Source organism: Panthera onca, chromosome E2 (assembly GCF_046562875.1).
Source record: "Panthera onca isolate mPanOnc1 chromosome E2, mPanOnc1 haplotype 2, whole genome shotgun sequence".
NCBI classification, from domain to species: domain Eukaryota; kingdom Metazoa; phylum Chordata; class Mammalia; order Carnivora; family Felidae; genus Panthera; species Panthera onca.
The window spans coordinates 42,271,318-42,296,455 of NC_138353.1; the positions used below are offsets into that span (position 1 = coordinate 42,271,318).

Genomic DNA, 25,138 nt, shown 5'->3' on the forward strand with positions numbered 1-25,138 from the left:
ACACCAGCCCTTGTTTCACCACCTTTATCTGGCCATGGAAGATTTTAGTCTGTAAGAATCCACCCCGACAAAGGAGAGGTCTTCTCTGCAAATTTGTGATGGCTGCTGACCACACGGGAAGTGCTCACTGAGTGTTAACTATGTGTGTGAGCACCTGAAATGAAGGAAAAGGAAATTAAGGCTTTTGTTCTAAGGGTCTCCCCACACTCAGTGCCAAGGCCTGCTGGGATTTCATATTTAACTGAGCTTGTGAAACCAGCTTTTGTTAAATGCAGAGCCAGCTTTGGGGAAACGTTCCAGACAGCTACTTCCATAGTGTTGGAGACCCTCTCCACCTCTTCCCACCACCCTCCCCCGCCCCCGCCCCCGCGCCTGAGCTGTATCTCCCTGCTGCTGGAGAGATAAAGTTCCTAAGGACGGCCTCTATGGGTGCTTCTTAAAATGCAATCCAACTATTAAGTTATTAACACTTTAGGGTGGACTTGAAGAAGAGCAGATTTGAGGGAGGGAAAAGTGGAAAAGGGGATGTCTGAGGTTTGATGAGGGTAACAGGAAGAGCTATTTCCCTCTTTTTAATGACATAAAACAAGCCCAGAGACTGAAAAACTTGCCCCTGACATCATGGTAGGGCCAGGATTTGAACCGAGTCCACAGACCATCCACTTGTCCCTATACTGGCCCCTTTAGAAAGGGAACGTGATGCATGAAAAATCTTCATTGCACAGTTTTGGCCCAGGGTGGGTGGGGATGGGATAGAGAAGTAGGTGGTGCTGAAAACAAGCTAGATATACTTAACATATGTGTTCCAATATCCCATCATTTCGGAACACGATAAAAATATAAGGGAAAAAATACAAGGGAAACAATCAAATTTTAAAAATTGAGTTCTTTGGGCTCTTTCCAGGGGGAGGAAGTAAATTTATGCTATTTCTTTCATCTCTATAGATTTTTTGTTTTTATTTTACTTGATGCTACTCAATGCCCTAAAGTAGTTCCTGTCCTGCTGATTGTAGAATGAGTGAAGAAGGATTGGGGGAGGGACAGATGGGTGGATGATTAAGGGAGCGGCAGATAAGAGGAACCAGCAAAAGAGAGGTCAGAGGAGTAGCAGGAAAACTGTGAGTGGTGGTGTAAAAGTGAGGAGAGGGGTCAGGAGCTCTGTTACCAGAAAAACTGCGGGTGTGGATAGATGGAAATGAACAAGTGATTTTAAAGGCATCGCTAAGGAGAGGAATTCTCATTTGGGACTCAGGACACAGGATGGGCCTGGCTGCGAGGTGGAGATGATGGGTTGGCTCTGTGACAAGAGGCTGGCTGAGTTGCTGGGATGACCCTTCCTCTGAGACAAAGGTGTGCAGCAGGTAGGGGGACAGGGGAACATCATCAAGCCAACATGTCCTTGCCTTTTGGGAGGGGAGAGTATCCATGGGTGGTTCATTTGGCGTTTCCAGGGCTTTGCTAACTCCAAAATGGGCTTTGGCATGGAGGCATGGAGTGGCTGGGCCTTTTCTGAGCTCTGCCTTTTGGCTCACTCAATCCTAAGGATGATGGGAACCCCAATGGGAAGCCCTCGGCTTGGCTGGCACCTCCAGCGCAGGCCCTTTGCTGTGGGATTCTGCCGAGACCGTGTGAGACAGGAAGCTGCCTCTAGATGTCGCCATCTGGCCATGTTGGTGCCGGCCGCAGCTGGAGGGGGAAGATCATATTCCATGGGGCCCTGAGGCACAGCCCTGCCAGAGCAGGGGCTCCCTGGGACTGCAGCCTGGGACACCTTTCAGGGAGCCTCATCAGACCCCAGACATCCTTGGAGCTGGAATGAATGCGGGGTGGGAGAAGAACCCTGTCCTGTAATCACTCAGCCCTGCTTTGTGGGAAGAGGGCTGCTGGGGACCTAAGACAGCCAGAGCCAGGTGGTGAGCTTTACGTGGGGAGGAAGTAGCTGCTACCTTTTCCAGTCTGCCCCAATGTGGATGTTCCCCTCTGTGGACTGCCCCTCACTTCTGAACCCTTCCCACCTCCTCTTCCTGCTTCCTGCAGCCCCCCCAGCAGCTCGGGGGTCTACTTTCTCTTGCCCAGCCCCAAGAATGGTCCAAACCACCTTTACCCTCCCACCCACACACAGCAGTTGCCCCTCCAGTCAACTCCACCCAGCACAAGGCAGCCAGAGTGATGTGGGTCAGACCCAAATATTATGTATCACTCATCTGCTCCATACCTTCCAGGCTATCCCTCACCCTTGGGAGAAAGCTCAGCATCTTCCCCCCCTGCCTCCTCAGACTCCTCCCCAGGTGTGCAGATACCATAGTCATGCAGGGAGAAAGGAGAGAAGAGAAAGAGGTCTTTCCTCCATAACCTGAAGTCACGTCTTCCAAGAGTCAGGCTGCTCCCTGGTCACTCCTGGCAGGGAGCCTGGAACCCTCCACCTCTTGCTCCTTGTGGCAGTTTTAAGGATGACCACAGATTCTTTGCTGCTCCTTCCACCGAGCTTTAGGGTCTAATTCTCCTCCTCTTGAATCTGGGCTGAATTTAGCAACTGTGACCCTGGGGATTGACATTAGTGTGCAGCAGTCTTGATAAATGGTAAGTCTGAGAGATGGTTGTGATGGTTAATTATATGTGCTAACCTGACTGGGCTAAGGGATGCCTAGAAAACTGGTAAAATATTATTTCTGAGTATGCTGTGAGGATGTTTTCAGAAGAGATTAAATCAGTAGACTGAGTAAAGGAGTGGGTGGGCATCAGACAGTCCACCCAGGGCTGGAATGGAGCAAAAAGGACAGAAACATGCTGTCCATTGAGCTGGGACATCCATCTTCTGCCCTTAGACATCTGGTGCTCCCCGTTCTCGGGTCTGTGGACTCTGACTGGGACTTACACCATTGGCTCCTCTCGTTCTTAGGCCTTCAGCTTTGGACTGGAACCACGCCACTGGCTTTCTTGGGTCTCCAGCTTGCAGAGAGCAGAGCGTTGGACTTCTCAGCCTCCATAACCACATGAACCAGTCCCTCACAGTAAATCTGGCAACCCTATGAAGCAAGTATTTTTTTTAATGTTTATTCATTTTTGAGAGAGACAGACAGACACAGAGACAGAGCATGAGCAGGGGAAGGGGAGAGAGAGAGAGGGAGACACAGAACTCAAAGGAGGCTCCAGGCTCTGTGCTGTCAGCACAGAGCCCGACGGGGGGCTTGAACTCACTAACTGTGAGATCACGATCCAAGCTGAAGGTGGACGCTTAACTGACTAAGCCACCCAGATGCCCCGAAACAAATATTATGAACCCATTTTACAGATGGTGAAACTGAGCCTGGAAAAGAAAAACTATATGCTCAAGGTCACAAAACTAGTAAATGTGGAGCTGAGTTTTGAGCCTTGGTATCTGACTTCAAAACTTCCTCTTAGCGTTCATGTGATTGTCTAAGCAATCACACAATTCTGTTGAATACCTATTCATCTGATAAAAAACAAACAAAACAAAACCAAAAAACCAAACAAAAATATGCTCTACCCATTTCCTTAAAGCCTGGCAGAAGGAGTGAGCTGTTGGTCCGTGGAAGCATTCTAGCAGAAGCCAGAGGAGTATTTGGCAAGATGTGGATTGGATGGACTGTGGGGAATCCCATCCTGAGGCTGGACCCTCTGCTTCTGCCTGGAGTGGGGCTGTGTGCATGCAACACAAGACGGCCTCTGTGTATGGCCTTTACTTGTATCCCTGGTCAGCCTGGCCTGTGGGGGTTGGGAGGGCAAGAGCAGGTGGAAGCGGGGGGTGGGGGCGGGAGGGAAGGGGTTGCTTGTCTCGAGCAGGCAGGAGGGACTAGCAGATCACAGCCTGCCTTGCTTTCCTGTCCTGGTGGCCCTGGACTGGTCTCTGCCCCCCGCCCCCCCTCCCTGCCCTGGGCTTGGAACCTCTGGCTTGGGGGAGAGCCCAGAACTATTCACCCACACTGTGAAGCCTGCTCTCCTGCCCAGCACCTGTCAGAATTTATCAGAGAGAGAAAGAGAGGGAGAGGGTCAGCCAACTGCATAAGGGGGGTTGAACAAAAATGGCCATGGCACTGGTGTTGGTTAAGAAAGAGAAACTGAATACTGCTGACATGTCCTTCTTCAATATACTGGACAAAGACATTCTGGTGCATCCATCTGGTGGACTTTAAGTGACAGTTTAAAAAGCAATCTTTATTATTAGACAGGAAATTGCTAAATGTAAATACTGTAAGTGGGGGTGGGATGAGAAATCACATTATGAAACAGAATGTACAGTGTGACCCCAAGTGAAAATCCTTTCCCCCAGCCCTCACACATGCCCCCTCCACCAGCTCCCTCGTGACTTAGCCCACGGGCCAGGGGCTGGAGGAGGGGAGTATGACTATATTGGGAAGGGGATGAGATCACCGAGAGGCTGGCTGATTTAGAACCGGGTAACTTTTTCCACCCATGTGGCTCTCAGAGGTTTCTGCACTGGCTCATAAACCTTGGTGCCAGCCTGCAGGGTGGAGGGGAGCCATGTTCCCCTCCACAGGGGGTGAAGAAGGTGGCTGCAGCTGGAGAGGGCACAGGTGCTGGGCTAAAGTTGAAATAAAATGACAGAGTAGGTCTGGGAGTACCCAGGGCCCTGGGGGGACCTTCCAAGAGCTTTGCTCCCAGCAGATCTGAGTGTTCCAATGACTCCCTGGAGAACTTTGTGGGCAGAATGTGCATTTTGTGGGTGCAGGAATATCCCAGAGGTGGCCACCTTGTGGCAAGCTGAGCTGGGTTCCCCTGGGCCCAGCTGTAACACCCTGTTATGTTTTGAGATTCCTATTCGGCAGCCTGGCCCCCTTGCTGAGAGGACTCCCCACCCCCCTCATCCCACCCACACCCCCCACACCCCCCTCATTCTCCCACCTCCCTACTCCCCACCCACACACCTGGTTCCTGGCCAAACCCTGGGAAAACCCTGGTGGGAGTACCTGTGAAGGAAGAGGCCTGGGCTAGGAAAGCAACTGGTTCCAATTTCAGCTCAGCAACTAACTGAGTCAAGTTCAACTACCGCCCTTGACCTCAGTGCCCATCAGACTCCCTCAAACCTGTGCTCCAGCCTCACAGAAATGTCACAGTATGCCACAGCATGTCCCAGTCCTCTGAGATTTTGCCCAGGCAGTTGTCCCAGCCTGGCTACCCTTCCCTACTCCAGCTTCATTTGTCAGCTCCCACGCCCTGAGCTGGGTCAGGCGCCATCTCTCCCTAAGTCAGCGTCCATCACACTGGCTGGTCCATGTCCATCGAGGCTGACCCTGAGGGCAGGGGCTGGCTCCAGGGAAAATGCTAGGACATGTGGATGAGGGAAGGGGAGGGCCCCTGGAAGGCTTGAGGAGTCAGGGGAGGACCAACTGTGAACCCAGTACTGTCCTGTGCTGGGGCCTCGAGCAGGACCTTGGGAGCCTCAGACCCCTCACACTGCACAGCAAACAGTAAAAGAACATTGTTTGAGGTACCCTGACCTGGACTTTGTAGGCGAGGAGCAGGAGCTGGACAGAACCGGAATGAACCAGACCGTCCCCTCCTTAGCCTGAGCCCTGGGCAGCAGGGCTGGGAATGGAATTCTCCAGTTGGATGGAGTTTTTCCTGGAAAATCCCCACAAGCCCTTCCAGAAACGTGCTTTTGTGCCTGACTCTGACTCCTTCAGAATGGTGGGTAAGAGGCCTTTTGGCAGCTGGGGTATGCAGACAAGCCCCTTGTCTTCTCTGGACCCCGAGGCTTGCACTCTGGGACAGCAGAAATGGAGGTTCACACATATATTGATCACATCTGTCAGCTTCACAGAGTTCTCTCAACTACCCTGAGAGGCAAGGATTAAGATCCCTATCATTTGAGCAGGAAGCTGATGCTTGGAGATGCCAAGTGGCTTGCCCAAAGTCACACAGCTGAGTCAGGAATCGAGTGAAGCCCACCTATCAAGGGTCGGCCTGAGGATGGCTCCAGTTCCCACATCCTGTTCAGGATTCCTGAAAGGGCAGGGTGAACCTGCAGGCCAAGGATGTCACTTCCAGCTCAGTCCACTTGACCAAGCCTGGCCTGGCTCTGTGCCTGCCACTCTCAGAATAACCCTGGTGGTTCTGGGCATGGATTGCTGGCCATCACCTGGGACCTATTTCTGTCCTTCGGGTAACAAGGAAGTCTCACCTTGTGCAGTAACCGCTGGGAGCAAGGGTGGAACATGTGACCCCCCAACCCTAGCTGACCTTGCTGCCCTGCTGGGAAATGACACCAGAAGGGAAGGGGGAAACCTGGCTCAGCCACTCTCCCTGTGTCTCCCTTCCCAGCCACTTCCCAGAATCTGGCTTTCTACCCCATCCCTTCTCCCCCTCTCCTTGGCAAACCCCATTCTCATGCCCCCGCCCCTGCCCTGCCACCACACACTATGACCAGGAAGCCAAGAGTATCTTCATTTCTCCTCGTGACCCATTGCCAAACCTTATGCACCTGAACAGCCAGAAAATTCCTCCTCACATCTAACTATGGAAACAAGCTCATTTCTGTAGGTTTAATCCAGAGGGTTCTAGAATCCAGGTGCAGGAGCCATATGGGGATCCATCATTTAGAACTTGACTTTCAAAATCTGGAGCCCTGAAATCCTATGGGGCAGGGATTGATGGTATTGGAGATGACATAAGCTATACCCCAGACATTCAGAAAGGTCGAGTGCAATCTCAGGGATCCGGGATGCATAGCCGGTACCCCAGTAGAGTCGGAGGAGCTCCTTTCTGCTGCAACCAGGTGTGTGTGTGGCCAGGGCGGGGTGAGTATTGTTACCTGAACTCAGCAACATAAGATAAATGCATTAAAAAAAAAAAAAAAAAAAAAAAGACCAGAAGGAAACCAGATAAAAATGTTACTGTAACAACAAAAACAAGAATGACTGTAGCTGTCATGACACTAATAAATAATAGTAGCTATTGCCATTTTTTGAGGGCCAGTGATGTGCCAGCCCCTGCACTAAGTAAGGGCTTTGCTTGTATTATCTCAGTTAATCCCCACAATGTGCTTTTCTCTTCGCAGTGGTAGCCAGCGGCCTGTGGGTGAGCTCTGTAAATGAGGTTGGTTTTTGCCTGGTCTGCAGCTTCCCTGGAGGCAGACGGACAAGCCCTCAGCCCAATACACAGGGGACGCTGTGCTCTCCTGACAGGCAGTGCTGAGTGTCAGAGGGTGTGGCTAGCCCCCTAGGGGATGCCTTCCAGGAGCCAGCCAGGCCCACAGAGCTGACTTCGGGCCCCCACTTGGCCCTACTCCTGTAGGCGTTGGGGCTTGAAATAGTGGCCGTTTGAGAGCTGACAATCAAAGGGCAGCTAAAAAAAGTCCCCTCAGTCTGGGCTCTGTCGCACACGGCTCTTAAGGCCTATTTTGGGGGAGAGGGTGACGACGTGCCAATGGAAAATCCATGAGGCGGGAGTCTCCAAGGTGAGGGACCTATGCACCTCCCTCTCCCCATCCTGGTGGCCCACTAGAGCATACGTGCGTGCACACGTGCACACACACACATTTGCTGCCCTTAGCCTGGATTCCTAACAACTGGACTTTGTCATTCTTACAACATCCCAGAAAAGGGATGAGGAAACCGAATCTCAGAGAGGGGAAGCAGCTTGCACAAGGTCACACAGCCTAGAATTGGGCAGGACACAGTACTCACAGTATTGTGCTCACAGGACTGTGCTCTTCTCATAGAGGCAGCCTCCACCTACAGCCTCACCAGGGAAACCAATACATTGTCTTCAGGGGCATCAGAGGCTTCAAGGTTGTGTCTTATGGTTGGGACTGGGTAAGAAGCTGAGGACGACCTGTGGGTCTTGATGACCACATGGGAGGAAGTCCCACTGGAAGTCCCAGTTCTGATGGGACTCGCCTGGCTGTCAGAGAGGCAGCTGGTGCGGGGCCCTGTCCCAAATGAGCCCATCCCCCGAAACGTATTCATGTGACCATCCCAATGCCCCCCTGCCCAGGCCCCCAAATCCTGACAGTCCCTGCCAAGTTTCCAGAGAATGTGTCAGATAAGGGGCTGGTGCTCATGACTCCCTCCCACCCAGCCACTATCTCTGACCCTGTGGCCACCACTAAGTAGGTAAGAATAGCAACTGAGACTGGGCATGCACACAGGGACAGCACAGCAACGTCTTCAGGGAGGTACCAGGCCCCCAGTCCTATCAGTTCTGGCCCCATCCAGCTCCTGCATCGTCCTGGGCCTGAAGTCCCACAACATCTTATGAGACAGCATCAGACCTTGTCCTCTGTCTCTGCTGCCTCAGTGGATGCAATCTGGAAGGCAGCACGCCACCTTGTGGATGCCTGCCCTGAACCCTGCCCTCCACTGAGGAGCTGTGTGACCTAGAGCTGGACACTTGTCCCTCTCTGGGTCCATAAGCAGGAGAAGGAGGCATAGCAGCACCCCTGGAACATGGGAAACATCCAGCAAGGCCTCTCCAGGGGCTATGGCTCCTCATTGTCCTGGTAACCACAGGCTGGCCATCAAATACCCCCATGAACTTTGACCCTTTGACTTCCTGATGAGCGGGGATGTGGATGGGATAAAGTTGTGGGAGTGCCTGGGATATGATCACAAGGTGGGGGGGGGGGGCATGTTGTGACTGAGTCCCCTCTCTGAGTCTCCCTGTGACACTCCTGTGGGTGTGCTCCACTGTGTAGCATGAGTGTGCGAGGGTGGCTGCATCACTCAGAGAGAAGAGGCTGTTGTCATAGAACCCAGGGTGAGCGTCACCGTGACATCCAGAGTGGTGAGATGTAGGGAGTTTTGTGTCCAAGTTCCTGAGTCACTGTGACACCTGGGGGTAATCAGCCCTCCCCCACCCCCAACCACCATCATGTCAGTGGCCCCTACATCTCCCACAGCCTGACTCACTGCATAGCTCAGACCTGGACCCAAGCCCTCCCCCAGCCTCCTCACCTCTGCTCCCAGCCTCTTTCCCCTCCTCATCTTCCCCTCAACACTAGCCCTGCCAGGTAGGCCCCCACAACCCTAGAAACCCTTTGGGCCCTCCCACATCTCTTAGGTCATCTCATTAGAAACATGCTATTCCGGGGCGCCTGGGTGGGTCAGTTGGTTGAGCGTCTGACTTCAGATCAGGTCATTATCTCACAGTTCGTGAGTTCGAGCCCCGCGTCGGGCTCTGTGTGGACAGCTCGGAGCCTGGAGCCTGCTTCGGATTCTATGTATCCCTTCTCTCTCTGCCCCTCCCCAGCTTGCACTCTGTCTCTCCCTCTCTCAAAAATAAATAAACATTAAAAAAAAATTTTTTTTTTTTTTAAAGAAGAAGAAACATGCTATCCGCAGCAGCAGGACCTCTGGAAATGAAATCAGAGGAAGAACTGCCCTGGGGTGCAAGCTAGAGTCCTGGGGTGGGTACAGGTAGGTGTGGGTGGGGTGGGAGTCTCAGAGGTCCCCACACTCTTTTTTTGTGAGTGAGGGCCAGACCAGTCTCTGGGCCTCTCCCTTCAAGAGCCTTAATCTCTGGGGCTGGAAAAAGTTTAAAAATATCCTCATGTTTACATTCTTTCCAAGCCCGCCTCCCAATCCTCAGTGCTGGGTCCCTTTGATCTGGCCCTGTGCCTCTGGAAGGGGCCTGGGAGAGGGGGAGAATGAGCTCCCCACCGGGGCAGGCCCTGTGACTCCCTGAAGCTCTAGACCAGTCTGAACCCTATAAGACCTCTCAAAATCCCCTAGAGACAGCTTTAGAGCTGGCAGGGAGCCAACGGCTGAAGGGGGGTGTCTTGCCCAGGGTCACCCAGCAGGGCCGTGTCGGGGCTAGAGTTGGGGCTCCCCTTCATATTCCCTTCCTTTTTTCTTTTTTTAATGTTTATTTTGTTTTTGAGAGAGAGAGAGAATAAGGGAGGGAGGGACAGAGAGAGAGTGAGACACAGAATCCGAAGTAGGCTCCAAGCTGTCAGCACAGAGCCCTACATGGGCTCGAACCCACGAACCATGAGATCAGAACCTGAGCTGAAGTCAGACACTTAACCGACTGAGCCACCCAGGTGCCCCTCATATTCCCTTCCTAAACCTTGGCCCTCATAGGGCCCCTGGGGAATGTGAGAGTACATGGCTGTAGGCATCTGTGGTAGGTACCCCACCCCCACAGTCTGTGGGTCAAGGAAAGCCACATGTACTGAACTCCTGCTGTGTGCCCAGCACTGTGTTAAACACATTTTCTGGTGATTATCTCATGTTGTCCTCTCAACAACTCCATTTTCGTGAAGCCCGTCTTATTAACAAAGAAACCAAGACTCAGAGAGATGAAGCGACTCATCTGGGAACACACAGCAAAGATGGGGCAGAGCCTGGATCATATGTTCGACCCATACTGAGCCACAGGTTTTCCCTCACCTTGTCTTAGCAGCTAGGCCCTGCCTGCAGAATGAGGCCCACCTTCCTAGTGTAATCTCTACTGACACTCACTGACCCATGGCCAAGCCCACAGACCAGTGCCAGCTCTCTGTTTCTCTCCCTCTGTGACTCAAGAGAAGCCACGCCCCCTCTCTGACACTTGCTTTCCTCTAAGCAAGGAAATAGGCTGGGGATCATGGAGAGGCTTATGTCCCCAGATTCTAGGGGAAACAGAGCCTGCATCCCTAGGGATTATGGACCTTATGGTCAGCCTGGAAGCCAAAGACAAAATCCCTCAAACTGGGGCAGGTGCCTTAATTCACCTCGGTGTCCTGTCATTCACTCTTCCCTTGTTGGTACCCCACCAACCCGCTTACCAACCCATCCACCCATTTACCCATCTACAATCCGCTGACCTACTCACCCATTCACTCCGCCAATCATCCGCCCACCCACCTATCCACCTATCTGTCCATCCAGAATGAAGGACCTGAGAGCAGGGTGATTCCAGGGTTCCAGCTCAGGTGCTGCATCCCACTGGCTGGATGAATTTGGGAAGGTTTCTTTACCTTTTTGTGATTCACTTTCTCAACTTTACAAAAAGGAACTGGCCCAGATGATCTCTAATGCCCTTCTCAGGGATTTCGTGGGAGCAGAGGCCCGCTGAAGGCTGTGGACACTTCAGGAGAGGTAACTCGAACCTCTGCCAGATAGTCCTACCTTGCACTCTGCTTCCGAGACTCTCAGCTGCAGCCCTGAACCTCTCTGACCTTCAAGAAACTCCACTAGCATGGGACGCCTGGGTGGCTCAGTCTGTTAAGCATCTGACTTCATCTAAGGTCACGATCTCACAGTTTGTAGTTTGAGCCCCATGTTGGGCTCTGTGCTGACAGCTCAGAGCCTAGAGCCTGCTTTGAATTCTGTGTTTCCCTCTCTCTCTGCCCTTTTCCTTCTTGCACTGTGTCTCTTTCAAAAATAAATAAATAAATAAATAAATAAATAAACAAACAAACATTTTTTAAAAAAAGAAGCTCCACTGGCAAATGGGGCCGACAATCCTGCCCTTTCAGGTTGGTGGGAAGATAAGATGCCACCTTCAAAGAGCTTTGCACCTTGGAGACTTCTAAGTGGGTGCAGGAGGAGTAGAGGATCCTGGGAGAGGAGCAGGAAGCTCTGCTTGGACCGAGTTGGCAGAGCCTCATGTTGGGGAGTGTGTGTGTGTGTGTGTGTGTGTGTGTGTGTGTGTACGTGTGCACGCCCCGGGCGGAGAATGGCTGGGACCAGCCTCAGAGTTCATCCCTGGGCTGGGGATCCTCCCTGAGTCAGGCTCTAGAGGCCAGCCAGGATGCCCATCCCATCTCTCTTGGCTGCTCTTGGCCCCTATCCCACAGAATCTGCCAGGAGTGGAGAGATTATCTCCTAAAAATAGGGACTGGGCCTCACAGAGGTTGTTTTTCTCCCTTCCCCGTGATTTACCATCATCAGCTAAGGGTGCCTGGGACAGCAAGTCCCACCCTAGTTCCCCAGAGACTGTTGGGATGGGTGTATAGGAGATCAGCATGTGTCTGGGGCCAGTCAAGGGTCAGGGATTGGAGGTCAGCCTCAGCAGGGCACCAGGGCCAAGGCTTAATCTTGGGCAAGGGGAAAGGGTTCATTTGGGGCAGGGGGAACTCCAGGGTGAGCCATGGGGGTTCCTATCCACCCCAGTGCTGCCCCTTCTCTGACTTTCTGCAGAGCCCCTCATGTACTCACCAGCTTGTATATGAAATCCAAAGGTGCTCTGGGGCCTGCACGGGGGCAGAGGGACCCATTCCCAAGCTTACCTCTCTTGTTCCAGCCACATTAGGCCCTCATGATTTCTTTTCAGCCCTATTTAGGCCCCACTTAAGACTGTGGGACCTCTGTCCACTCATGTGTAGGTGACTCACACAGATACAGGAGTGTGCTCACACAGGAGCATAGGACATGGACTCACCGATGCCCTCCCCTAGCAAATATGATGTCCCAGAAAACACAGAATACACTTTCAAGGACATCCTCCTCAACCGTCACCTAGTCAGAGTTGACCCAGCAAGGGGCTGCAGCCATGGTCTCCAAATGCCCATAGAAATAACCCACCTTGGGGTGTCTGGGTGGCTCAGTCAGTTAAGCATCTGACTCTTGATTTCAGCTCAGGTCATGATCTCACGGTTCGTGGGTTCGAGGCCCCCACGGGGGTCTGTGCTGACAGCATGGCGTCTGCTTGGGATTCTCCCTCTCTCTGCCCCGCCCCCATGCACGTGTGCATCACCCCCAAATAAATAACTATTTTTAAAAAAGAAATGACCCACTTTGCTCCGACCTCAAGTTTTCACCAAAAACCAATATGATGTCCCCATGTTTCTCCTCAAAGGGGACCCCAGGCTTGTCCCTCAAGCCCCTAGACCCTTTCTGTGCAGCAGGAGATGGGAAAGGACTCAAGGTACATGGGTACCTTGGACATGGGTAATGCACACACGCACATGACAGACACAGGCACAGCAGCCCCTTAGAACACATGCCCTGCTCTCTGAGGCTTTATTATTGGACAAATGTGCCACCATTTGGAGCACTCCCATGGGCACCCATAAAGTCAGTGGTCAGGCTCTACAGACTTGTGTGGTGATGTTGCCTCCACTCTAGGGCGGTGAAGGGGCTTTTACACTGTCCTAGCCCCCGGTGATCAGCAGTCCTGGGCCCCTCCCAGTGGACTCAGATGGAAAGGTCAAGTTCCCAACTGGGTCTGGCTGGACCATTCAAACCACCGCCTTCAGGGGCACGCTGTCCACTGGCTGATCTAGGTCCTTCTTCCTTGCCAGGCTCAAGTGAGTGAAGATGAGGATAAGGAAGATGCCTGAGGGGCCCAAGAGGGATGGATCAGCTCTCAGAAGGGGCCATGGGACTTGTCCACCACCAAAAACTGCCTGCTTTGGTATTGGTTTAATAAGGAAGCAAGGTTTCCTAGACAGCATCCCCAAGTCTAGACTGGGTTTGGCTGTCGTCCTGGTGCCAGAAGAAGCCTGACTGCTTGGCCTGCAGCTGCCCCAGAACACCCCCACCTCCAAAGTCCCCTCCTCTGGGGAACAGTTTGGGTGGGAGTCATACGGGAGCCAGTGAGTTGTTCCCATGGATCTCTGAGAGATAGGCACATGGTCCTTTGTGGTAGAATTGACCAAAAAAAAAAAAAAAACCAAAAAACAACAACAACAAAAACAGCCAGGAAAAAAATCTATAGGGATAAAAAAAAATTCAAGGGGATAGAGAGGGAGGCTTGGACTAAAGGGAATAGGCTGGAAAGACCTGGGCTCTGTCTGTCATATTCTGGCTGTGTAACCTCTGACAAGTCACTTAACCTCTCTGAGCCTCAGTGACCTCAAATGGAAAATAGGGAGATGCCAGGATCTACCTCACAGGGTTGTGGGGAGAATTCAGTGTGACAATCCTATATTTCACAGCCAATGTATAATAATATAATAGTAAATGCTGTTATCAGCGATGACGGTGATGATGACTGTGATGGCAGGAAACAGGAGCATAATGACTAGGACAGTTGTGGGGTTCCCTCTCCAGTCCTGGGGGGCATCAGGGGACAGGGCGCTGTGCATCTGGAGGCCGTGACTCCAACCATCCATCACCCTCCCCCACTCAAGAGCTCAGCATCCATTACCTATCGCCATCAAGGTGCCCACGAGGATGCCCACGGCTGACAGCTTCGTGGGCATGCCCTTCATGCGGCCCACCTTTCGCATGCACTGTCCCTCTACGTTGCAGCGACACACGATCACTAGGGGACAGGGGGCAGGGGACGAAGGTAAAGGCGGTGGGGGAGGGTTCTCCAGCTGCTCAGCAGCCCCAGTGCAGCCGGCTAATACACATTTTTGTGCACACAAACGTATTTGTGTTGGGGAGGGGGGGGAGTACACTCCTCTATGTGTGTGTCTGTGTGCACGAGCTTCCGTGCACCTGACCACAGATGTGCAGGCATGCACAGGTATTTGCGGTCCGTGTGAACCAACATTCATGTGTTCCCAGCCCCTCCCCCTGCATCAAAATGGTTCCCTCAGGAACTGCAGGCGCACGGAGCCCTGGCCTTACCTCGGATCAGGAGCTGCCACATCCGGGCATTGTGGCTGACAACTATGGGTACTACATGCTCACGTGGCTCCACCCAATGCAGGGCCAGAGTGAGGTAGGCATGGGAACCTGTTGGGACCACAAGCAGTGACCAGAGTCACTAGCCTGAATAGGCCCTAAGCCCAGCCCCACCCTCACAGTGGAAGGGCATCTCACTTCCAAGTGCCACACCACTTCCTGCCTTAGCCACAGTCTCCCCCACTGCCCCACCACACACCGTTGAGAGCCTGGAGGTGCCAATCCCTCTGCACTGTCGGGTTGGGACCAAGGGCAAAGCTGTAGGGACCATGTCCACCAGCCATATCAGGGTCCTCGCTGGGTCCACTGATAACCACACCATGGTCCTGGCGGGGTGTGCAGAGGTGTCGGGTGGGCACGTGGTTCAGAGTTGGGGCCCGGGAAGAAGGGGCCTTCAGAAAGTGGATCACGAGGGTTGCAGAGGCGCTCAGTGTCGGCTCATCTGCAGAGGAGGCAGTGCTGAGCCAGCCCCAGGCCCATGGATCTCACCCTGCTGAGTCTTGGCCTCACCTGCCCTACTCTACCCCTCCTGTCCATCCCCATCAGCATCCCCACGCCTGTCTCCTCCTCACAGTGCACCTTGCCCCCTTCACTATCCAAACAGCTGTCAGACCTTCCTGTGCTTTTCTGGATGCCAGGCATCCCCTCACCTCCTCCCAAGCCCCCAACCACCAGTTTCATGGCCCAACCGTGTGGAGATGCCCTGACTGTAGGGGAGTTCAGCTCTGTTGGGCCTGTCATATAGGACAGTCCAGCCCAGACCCGAGACCTGCTGCCCTAACATACCCGCCCCTGGGCCAGCTTTTCATCCTGTCAAAGTGGCATTCAGAGTTCTGGCTCACCTGCCATAGACACAGCCCCTGGCACTCCTTCCGCTTGCACAGGCCTCCAGCCTCTGCTCCTAACCTATATCTGAAGCCAACACCTGAGAGGCCCTCTAGGGCTAAGGGGCAGTGTTGGAGGACTGTAAGTATCTGAGGGAGGAGGGTGGTCTGAGAGGGCAGGCATCTCAGAGACTGACATTGGCCCCACCCCTCACTCCTCTTTCCTGCCTGGGCAGAGTAGATGCCAGTAAGGAGCCTGGGAAGAAAGCTCAGTCCTGCCCATCTATCTCTCTGCCTGAGGCTTACTCTCCCTCCCAGAGGCCCCACCACTGCCTGGCTGTACCTTCATACTGGGCCTCCACGAGCACTGTGTACATGTCCCCAGGCTGGGCGCCTTGTAGGGGCCGCGCGGTGTGCACCTCCCCAGAGACCTCCTTGATGCAGAGCCAGCCCTCTGAGTCATTGACCAGGGAGAACCTAAGGCCCAGAGAAGATGGGGGGGCAGGGAGGCACTGAAACCATATATGGGGTCTTACTCAGGGACCCCCAGGGCCATGTGACCTGCTCAAGTTCCACATCATCTCTGTGACTCACTGGGCAGCAGTGCCCAGGGTGCTGAGTCTCCCTCCCCATCTTCAGGGGCTTGTTGAGGGACAAGGCTTAAATCATGGATACTGTGGGCGTTACTATCAGAACCTGGGGGGCCTGACTCAACACCACTAGTCCTGGGTCACCCCACAAAGGGACAGGATGGGGCCAGGGAACATCCTCATCTGTGCTGCGGTCTGGGTGGGGCATGGGGGAGGGCCCAGTCCAAGACAGCATGGGGAGGTGTCCTCTGAGCACCTAACATTCCTCTCCATGGCCTGTCCAGCTCATCCAGCTCTGACCCAACCTCTGGAGTCACAACCTTGGCATTAGCCATGGTTTGAGAAATATTCCAGGCCACAGATAATGTGAGTCCCCTCTGGCCCTGGGGGTCATCCCCTGGGAGCAGGGGAGGTCCAGCCCAGTAAGGCTCACCTGAGGGGACTGCTCATGGGGTCTGAGGGTTGGATGGTCAGCAGGAGGGAGCCAGCTGGGGTGCTGACTGGAACACTGGCCTCGTAGCTCTCCTGGTCCAACTTGGGGGGTGGCACCACCCTTTCCACAAGAATCGTCACTGTGGCTGTGGCTCCAGGGCCTGGGCCTGGCCCTACCAACTCTGCCACGCTCCGAACCACTACCACCAACTTGTGGCTTGAAGCTGCCTCATAGCTGAGGTTCTAGAACCAATGCAGCTGGGTCACTATTTGGGCCAGGGCATGGCACACTTGTGCATGCATATGAGTATACGCGTAACCCTTCCCACCCCCCAGCCCCTTACCTTGAGGAGTCGAAGTTGGACATGACTGGAGTCTGGTTCCCAATCCAGGCCGAAGGTCCCCTCCACGTCCTCCACCTCAATGGCAAAGTCCATGAGGCGGAAGGCAGGCTCAAGGTCAGCATCAGTGGCCGTGAGTGTGGCCACTAGAGTCCCAGGCTCTGCATCCTCAGGGAGGCTTATAGGCTCAATCTGGAGAGATTGTGGAGGGGCCGTGAGCCCCTCATCAGTGCCTTCCCAAGGTCTTCTCCCCTGTTCCTGCTTACCTGGGAATTGGTGAACTCGGGGGCATGGTCATTGATGTCTGTGATTGTGACAGTGACCTCACATGTGCTGCTGAGGCCTGAGGCAGGAGAGGACATGTTGGAGAGACCAGGATAGAAACAGAGGGAAAGAACCTGGGTCACCATCAGGGCACTTACCACCCTCTGCTCCTCCTAGGTCAGCAGCCATCACCTGAAGCAAGATGCTCTGGCCAGCCTGGAGGGCGGCGTCCCCGACTGTCACACTGCCTGAGGTGGAGTCCAGTTTGAAGGCTCTTCCCTCTGCTCCCTCCTCAGGCTCAGAGCTCAGCAGCCGATATACAATGTAGGAATTTGGGGAACCAGGGGCATCCAGGTCCTCTGCCAACAGCCTAGTCACCTCAGTGCCTGTAAAGACAGTACCCACCTGGGTGGGACCACAGGCCAATCTGCAGGCCTCACTTTGCCCACTCCTCTTTTGGGCTGGACTGAACCTGAACTTGTGGAAGGGTAGGGACATTGATATAGGGGCCTGAGGCTGGTCCCATCCCAGAGAAGAGCAAGATGGGATGGTTCACAAGGACTTTAACCCTCCCGCATCCCTTGACAAGGCCCATAGCCCACCTGGAGGGCTGAGCTCAGGAATGCTGATTGGGGAACCGTGTAGGGGGCAGACAGGTGCATTGTCATTCTCATCCATCACTACCACACGCAGCTCCAGAGGTTCTGTGTAGTCCTCACCACGGGTATTCTGAGCCTGCACCTGGAGCAGGTACTGAGGTGGACAGTGGGGGTCTTCAGATGAAGGCCAAGGGCAGTTCCAGCCTGGCCTCAGTCTGGGTCCCTTCCAGCGGCCAGCTCCAGCTCTTCTGGGTGCTCTTCCACTGCCTCAGTGCCTGTGGGGGATGTGATACCCCCAGAAGCCAAATGGACAGTGACCAGGCACCCCTCAGCCTGCCCTCCTGGCTTCCCCCTCACCTCACCTCACCTCAGCCTGGGATTCTCGGTCCAGCCCCTTGGTCACGTAGAGTGTCCCCTCTGCATCCACATCAAAGGGTCCAGGGGGCTGGCTCTCCAGATGATAATGTACATCTCCCCCACTCCAGTGTACCTGGGAGGGGTCACAGAATAAGGGCACCCCAGGATGAGGGGCAGGCACAGCCCACATCAGCTCTTATGTCTCAACTGTGCCTGGGTAGGGAGCCTGGGCCCCTGCTCCTGTGTGACGTCAGGTAAGCTGCTATCCTCCCTGGAGTCCAGGTAGGGTCTTTTTGTTTGGGACACTCGTTGTTGTAGCAAGTCCAGCGTGGCCTTGCCCTGGTCCGAGCCCAGACCCTGCCCAAAATGCCTGAATGACCAGGTTGTTATTCTGTGCCCTCTCAGGCTGGGCCAGACCCGGGGCATTCCTCGAGAAGGTCTGAGACATTCCAAGCCCGGGTGACAATCCCCATGGCAGCAGAGGGTGGCAGCTGTTCTCCCTAAGGAACCTGGGGCAAGCTCAGGTCAGGGCCCAGAGCCACACTTGCCAGAGGATAGCAGGTGAGGGGCTGTGGGCCTGGTTCTGGGGCCTTGGATGCCCTACTCCATGATGGGAACTGATGGGGACGGTCGAGGGAAGAACATAGGTAGGAGGGGAGCAGGGGTCAAGCTGGGCCTCAGACCCACCCCCCAAATCTTGAGACTGAGGCCCAGATGTACCATCCATGGGGCTACTTCAGCCACTGACAGGCACTTACTCACCTGGGCAATGCGGTGTGGGTATGGAACTTTCAGATTCTCTGCCAGGTGGACAGGATCTAGGGGCACCCAGGTGTTCTCTACCACAGAGACATCTATGGTGGCTGTGGCCTGGTGGCCCGAAGCCTGGTCACCCATGTCCTTGACCTGTACCAATAGCTGGTAGGGCCCTTCCATATCCTGGTCTAGGCTGGTGCTTCCTAGAAGGGTCAGGATGGTCAGCTGAGCAGGAGTCCAGGACATCCTTCTCAGTGAGTTACCAAACACAAAGCCAAGCATATGGCAGGTGTCCAGGATACTTTCTTGGCCCAAGGGTAAGGCTTTTAACACCATAGTGAGCACTCAAGCAGGACTTGAAAATTTGCAAAGCCATTTCCATATCTATCCACACAATGAATAGTTGATGGACTGGATGACTAGGATGGGGGTAGGGACACATGAGTGGTTGGGTAGTGATTAGATGACCAGTCAGATGCATGGATGGTTGACCAAATAAATGGATGGGAATTTGGGTGTGTGGATGGGTTAATCTGCATAGATGTTTGAATAGATGGACTACATGTGTAACGGTTGGGTGGTAGATGGGTGAATGGGTGACTGGCTGGGCAGATATATGGTTAGCTTTTCTTTCCCTATCATGTGCCTCTGGTCTGAATTCCCAGGTTCAGGTCTCCCTTACAATCTGTCCAAAGGTCTACCAGCAACATCCTGGCCTACAACCCCTCAGGTTTCTCCTAGCCTTGTCCCTTAGACTCAGGTGTCCAGGGTATAGGGCTGAGGTACTCCATTCACACCATTTTTTCTCTCCATGCACAAGGTTCAAGCCTTGTGCTTTGCTCTTCTCCACCCAGAATACTCTTTCTTCATCTCTAGCTCCAACCCATCCTACTGTTACGGCTCACATGCTGCCTTCCCCAGCTTTCTCTGACCTCTCTCCTCCTCACACCCAGCTCAGGCTCACCCTCAGGACTGAGGGCCAGAGCCCCCAGCCGAGGCTCCAGCTGGAACATGTCCGGGGAAGGCCGGGCTGGAGCCTGGTTCAGGATGTAGAATCGGAGATCTGAGTTGGCTGTGCCTGGCTCATCCTCGTCCAAAGCCTCAAGGAAGAGGAAGGGGATGCCTGGTGTGTGTGGAGAGGACAAACCATGAAAGGAGAAGGGGTTGGGGAGGGTTTCCCAAGCCTCCCCTATCTCTCCCTGGTACTTCCTTTCATATCCATCATCATATCAGGACTCTGGATGGGAGCCACAGCTTTTCACCCCACTTTTCAGGTGAACAGAGGCCAAGACTGGATGGGGCCAGAGGACTCTAAGGAGGGTGGGGGAAGAAGGTTGGGACAGAAATAGGAGGGGGGCACCTTGGATCCTGGCTGCCCTGTGCTTATGCTGGGTGTCTGGCCACCTCTTTACTCTCTCATCATTGCCCACATCATTGCCCACATGACCTTGTTGTTAGCCCGTTGCCCTGGGCACTCACCAGGCCTGGTGCCCTGGCTCAGCTGAACTCTGTAGATGGACTGAGAGAAGTGGGGCACCTGGTCATTCTCATCCTTCACATGCACAAGCACAGGCTGTGGGCCCCACAAGACATGTCCGTCCTCAGTCTCCAGGGTGATCTGGCAGGGAAGGATAGTCAGTGTCCCACCCTGCCTTCACTGTTCTCCCCTACATCTGGCCCAGCCATACCTGTAGCCGGTACTCCGCTTGCTCCTCGCGATCCAGGACCCTGGTCACCAGCAAGAAGCCAGACTCTGCATCCACAGCAAAGGGGCCCTCGGCTATCATGTCCGGGTTTCCTGACAGCACCATCTTACCCTCAGTCTCCTCAGGGGGCAGTGGTAGCTGTTGGGGAGAACAGAGGTAAAGGCAGTGGGACCCAGGCCTGGGGGATGCCCCTCCACCCAATGACCCCATTATATATGTGGGGAGACTGAAGCTTAGAGAGGGCTAGCGCTTGCCTGAGGTCAAACAGCCATGAAGTCATAGGACTGAGATTCAAAGCCGGAGCTCTTTCCCCTGTACCTGATGCACCACAATACTCCCTGCCCTCCTTTCTAAACCTTGACACCCACCACCAATTGTTTATTTTTCTTTTTTTTTTTCGAAATTTATTTTTATTTTTTTAAGAGAAAAGAGGGAGAGCAGGAGAGGTGCAGAGAGAGAGAAGAGACACAGAATCCGAAGCAGGCTCCAGACTCTGACCTGTCAGCACAGAGCCTGATGTGGGGCTTGAACTCGTGAACTGTGAGATCATGACCTGAGCCGAAGTCGGTCGCTCAACCAACTGAGCCACCCAGGCGCCCCAACCAATTATTTATTTTTCAACTTAAAACTCTACTTTCTTCTGGAATTGAAATTTTGTTACTCACTCACTATAGCACATATTCTTGGGGAAGCAGGATTAAAAGAAAGAGATAAAATGCTGGAGGTAGGGGAAGCAGGACTTGGGGGTGGACAACCCACCCAGCTTTCAGGCTTACCTTGATCAGGTACAAAGGGAAATTTCCACCATAGTTTTCTGGGACTTCCACATACAGTTCTGCAGGCTGGGCCTCTGGGAGAACCTGGAGGAGGATTCTCACCTTGTCTCACAGGCAGCTGACAAGGAAGGGGAATTTCTGCCCCTTCCATAGGCCTGGCCATACCTTAACCCATCCACCCTCTGGTCTTTGACCTCCTGATCCCACAACAGGCCTATAGCCAGCTCTGAACGCCCTCCCACAACTAGTCTCTTCCATGGTCAGTGCAACTAGTCCAGGTGGAGTGGGGGACAAGGGTGCCAACACCCAGGGCCAGGATCTGAAGGAGTCGAGCAGGGTCCAGCTCACCTGGGCAACAGAGAGGTAAAGCAGCCACAGCCAGGCAGGGACCATGGTCAGGATGGGCCTGAAGGACACGGCAGTGAGGGTACAGCCAGGATCAGTAGGCACGGGGTCCCTCCCATTACTCTCCTCCTAGAGAGTATCCCTCCTCTCATCGCCACTCAGCCCAAGCCATGGCTTCCTCAAGCCCCACGGGTGCAACTTCCCCTTCTTCAGCTGGACCTCCTGCTACCTGTCACTATGGGGTAGTCAGCCAGGTCTCCTCCTGTCTCCTATCCTTCTATACTCCCAGAGATGCCCCTCCCCATCCCACCCACTTGGACATTGCTCCCCACCCACTCCCATCCCTGTCCCCTGCCTCAGCCCATTCCACACAAATAGCCAGTGGGACCTCACGACAGACTGTCCTCCACTTTCTCCTCTTGGAGAGGCCTGTGGCTCCCCACTGCCTGCAGGGTAGCATCAAGCTCCTTGACCAGGCCCACCTAGGCCCCTAGGCCCAGCCATCCTGCCTCTTGGTTCTTGGCCCCACAAGGATCTCCATGGGAGTTTCACCTCCAGACCTTTGTCTCCTTCCCAACATAACCTCCCCAGCCTGTATGTAGATCCCAAAGTGCTAATTGCCCAGCAGCTCTGAATATTCCCAAAACTTGAATCTGGAAAGACCCTGAGGACTCTAAGTGTCACTTCCTGCAGTCACCTCATGTTGCAGGTAAAGCCTCAAAGGCAAGACCTGACCAAGGTCACAGAGGACTTGACCACAGGACAATCCCTCCTGGAACACAGGACTCATAGTTCAGGGTCTTGAGGCCTGTTTTTCTACACACTGCCATCCTTCACACACAGAGTCCCCTCGGGACAGGAGTCCTGCCCTCATCTTGGCATTTTTCAGCACTCAGCTTGGAGCTGAGCATGCAGAGCACGGACAACCACTCCAACCGCTCCTGGGAATTCTTCCCCTAACAGGGGCTGGACAGGGCAGTGTTTGTCCTTCCCCTACCACCAACCCCAGCCTCAGCCCTGCTCACCCCTCCACTCCAGGGACCTCACCCTCTGGTGCCTCAGGCGGGCTCCCTTGGTCCAGCCGCCAGGCGAGAGGACTCCTTCTCCAGGGAGCACTGGCCAGGCCGGGATGGGTGGGGTAGGGCAGGGCGGACACTTGAGCAGGTAGGCGGTCCAGCCAGGCTTGCTCAAGAGTGGAAAACACCACTGGCCCACAGTAGCAGGCCCGGCCCTGCCCAGCCCCCCAAAGTTACTCATTGACTTTAGAAAGCTGGGGGCTGCTCAGCATCCATGACTGCCAGCCCCAGGAGGTTGGGAGATCATTGGCCTGGCACTTCTCCCATCCCTACACAGCCCAATGGGTATTTCTTGGCCCTATGGGCTTGGACATTACTTCTTTTTCTGTGGTTTCAGACTCGATCCCACTTCTCCCCCATGTACCAGCATCTGCAGCTCTATCTTGGCCCACTCTGTTCCTTTCGTAGGGAATGTCCTTCCCTCCCTTCATCTGTCTGATGAACATCTACTCAGGCTTCAGTACTCAGCTCAGATATTTCTTTCTCCAGGAAACCTTCCCTGGGATCCCACGCTTGTTCAGGATTCTCTTCTGGGAATAATCTCTACTCCATGTAATGTGCTACCTCTATCAGAGCAGAGAAGACACCAGACTGCCATTGTCTCTTCTATCAGACTGGGAGCCCTCCAGGGCAAGTCTCAGGGACGCAGTAATGACCTTGCCCTTGCTTGGCCCTGGCAGCTCCTGCCTGGATCAAAAACAAGGAGGTTGCACATGAAGGATAAATGAACATGACTGAACTGGGTATTTGGGGCTCTAGACCACCCACCACTGGGACCAATGGGTGGAGCAATCAGCAGCCTTTGAGATCCCCTGAGGCTCCCTAAGGGTTCACACTAGCTGCTGACACTGACAGGGCTGGGAAAATGGACTGTCTCCTGCCTCTGAGAAGGAAGAGAAGATTGAGCCAGCTCAGGTGACCTTGAGGGAATTGCAGGGATTGCAAGAGGCCCCTTCCCCCATGAGGGCAGCCAAGTGGAGACAGGAAAAGTTTCTGGGGCCTGGGAGTCGTGTGTGGGAGGGTCAGGAGGATGTGTGGGAAGGGTCAGGGATACCATCTCCAGTCCTTCCTTGTTCTCAGAGTTTCCCATGGTCTTCCCTGAGTCCTTCCCACTGCATATCTGGAGGATGGGCAGAAACTCCTCACCTGCCTCCAGCCTTGTCTGCCACAAGCCAAGTGTAACTCAGGCACCCCAGGCACCACAGCCCAAAGCAGTGCACTGTGGGGTGGTTGAAGGGGTCTCATGTATGTTAAGCTCCTACTATGCACCTGGCATTGCTCTGAGCGCACACCTTCACTATTACCCTAACTCCATTCTGAAGGGGCATTGTCCCCATGTCACTGGGGCACAGAGATGCTGAGTGGGTTGCCCAGGGTCACAAAGCCAATAAGTAGCAGAGCCAGGAAGGCCTGGATTTTTCTTTAGGCCTCAGGACGTTCACTTGCTTTGAGAAAACCATGCCTTCCACATGCCTCTAAGTATGTTGCAGGCTGGGAGTGGGGAGCGGCAAAGCTCTGTGCACTTAACATTGCCCTGGGGAGCACGTGCGTCAGCCAAGATGGGTTCTGTACACTGCAGGTTGTGCACATTGAACAACTGCCAATGAACAACTCACACCTTCTGCCAATGAACAACTGCAGTGTTCTAACCAGGTTGCAAGAGCACCTAGGAGTCTGTGGAATAAATAAATTGAACCAATGAAGGAACTGTATGGACCCTTGACCAGGCCTCGCCCTAGGCTGCCTTTGGGCTCTGGAAACCAGCAGACTAGTATACCAGTCCCCACTCAGCCACTTCTACTTCTGAGGTGTGACCTCAGGCAACCGCTGCAGTTCCCCATCTATAATTGTCAAATGGAGATACTCATTCCTGAAACAATGTAGGTAAAGTCCCAGCAGTCACCTGTGCCTGGTGCGGGTGGTGGGGAGACAGGCACACTGCCAGCTATCAGCGAACAGGCACACGTTCCCACACCAATGCAAGGCCTCTCATTCCAGGCAGGGAGGGTTCCAGGGAGCTGTTCCTGCCAACACCACATTAGCCAGTGCTAAGCCTGGGATGCTCTGGCCTGGCCCCTCCCAGAGGAGAGAAGAGTGAGGCCCTCCCTTTCTCAGTATCCCAGCCTCAGACACTAGCCTCCTTCTTTCCCAGCCAGGGAGTCTCAGAAGTCTTCCACAGCTACCCCACTTAAACAACTTTCCAGCCACTCTCAGCAGGGAGCAGGACGGAGACACCAGCCCAGGACCCAGCCAGACCCAGGGCTCTTGTTTGCCCATGAGACCTGGGGCAGGGCATGGTACCTCAGACAACCTCAGTTTCCCTGACCCACAGTGGAGAGATTGAACCTTTAATCAGCTGGGCATTGCTAGGCCCCAGTGCAAGAGAAAAATCTGGATAACAAGCTGGGAGGGGCTATTATCTCCTCCTGCTGCTTGGATCCCCAACCAGGCCACAACCACACCTGCCCCTCTGATTCAGCTGAATATATCAGAGCTCAAATATTAGGATAATCAAGGCCACACACCAGG

General features: G+C 54.0%; 1 protein-coding gene across 7 annotated transcripts; it reads right to left on the reverse strand.

Moving 5' to 3' along the window:
• Positions 1 to 56: 56 nt before the first annotated feature.
• Positions 57 to 25,110, reverse strand: CDH16 (cadherin 16). 7 transcript variants are annotated; one of them, XR_013552502.2, is made up of 19 exons: positions 22,581 to 25,110; positions 21,537 to 21,594; positions 21,189 to 21,272; positions 20,395 to 20,550; positions 20,186 to 20,324; positions 19,671 to 19,829; positions 18,713 to 18,909; positions 17,961 to 18,083; positions 17,597 to 17,747; positions 17,153 to 17,380; positions 16,997 to 17,073; positions 16,734 to 16,922; positions 16,391 to 16,632; positions 15,711 to 15,844; positions 14,743 to 14,985; positions 14,487 to 14,594; positions 14,059 to 14,175; positions 2,876 to 3,026; positions 57 to 2,541 (listed from the first exon to the last, which is right to left on the reverse strand). XR_013552502.2 is itself a non-coding variant. In XM_078438855.2 (18 exons), the coding sequence occupies exons 2-18, from the start codon at positions 21,579 to 21,581 to the stop codon at positions 3,007 to 3,009; spliced, it is 2,412 nt and encodes an 803-aa protein (XP_078294981.1). In that variant the 5' UTR covers positions 21,582 to 21,594; positions 22,581 to 25,110; the 3' UTR covers positions 57 to 3,006. The 7 variants fall into 7 exon arrangements, 6 of the variants coding, with proteins under 6 accessions (XP_078294981.1, XP_078294984.1, XP_078294983.1 ...); XM_078438855.2 differs by having other exon boundaries at positions 57 to 3,026; XM_078438857.2 differs by lacking the exons at positions 57 to 2,541; positions 2,876 to 3,026 and adding an exon at positions 9,377 to 13,245 and having other exon boundaries at positions 17,714 to 17,747.
• Between the last annotated feature and the right edge of the window lie 28 nt (positions 25,111 to 25,138).

What these genes read in the sequence shown, in the direction of transcription:
- CDH16 (XM_060650563.3), bottom strand. Translation starts at nt 21,581, where the DNA reads ATGGTCCCTGCCTGGCTGTGGCTGCTTTACCTCTCTGTTGCCCAG. An exon ending in ACCGAGAATCCCAGGCTGAG is followed by an intron (nt 17,748 to 17,960) that starts GTGAGGTGAGGT and finishes TGTCCACCTCAG; the next exon opens with TACCTGCTCCAGGTGCAGGC. An exon ending in TCCTGAGCTCAGCCCTCCAG is followed by an intron (nt 17,381 to 17,596) that starts GTGGGCTATGGG and finishes CTGTCTTTACAG; the next exon opens with GCACTGAGGTGACTAGGCTG.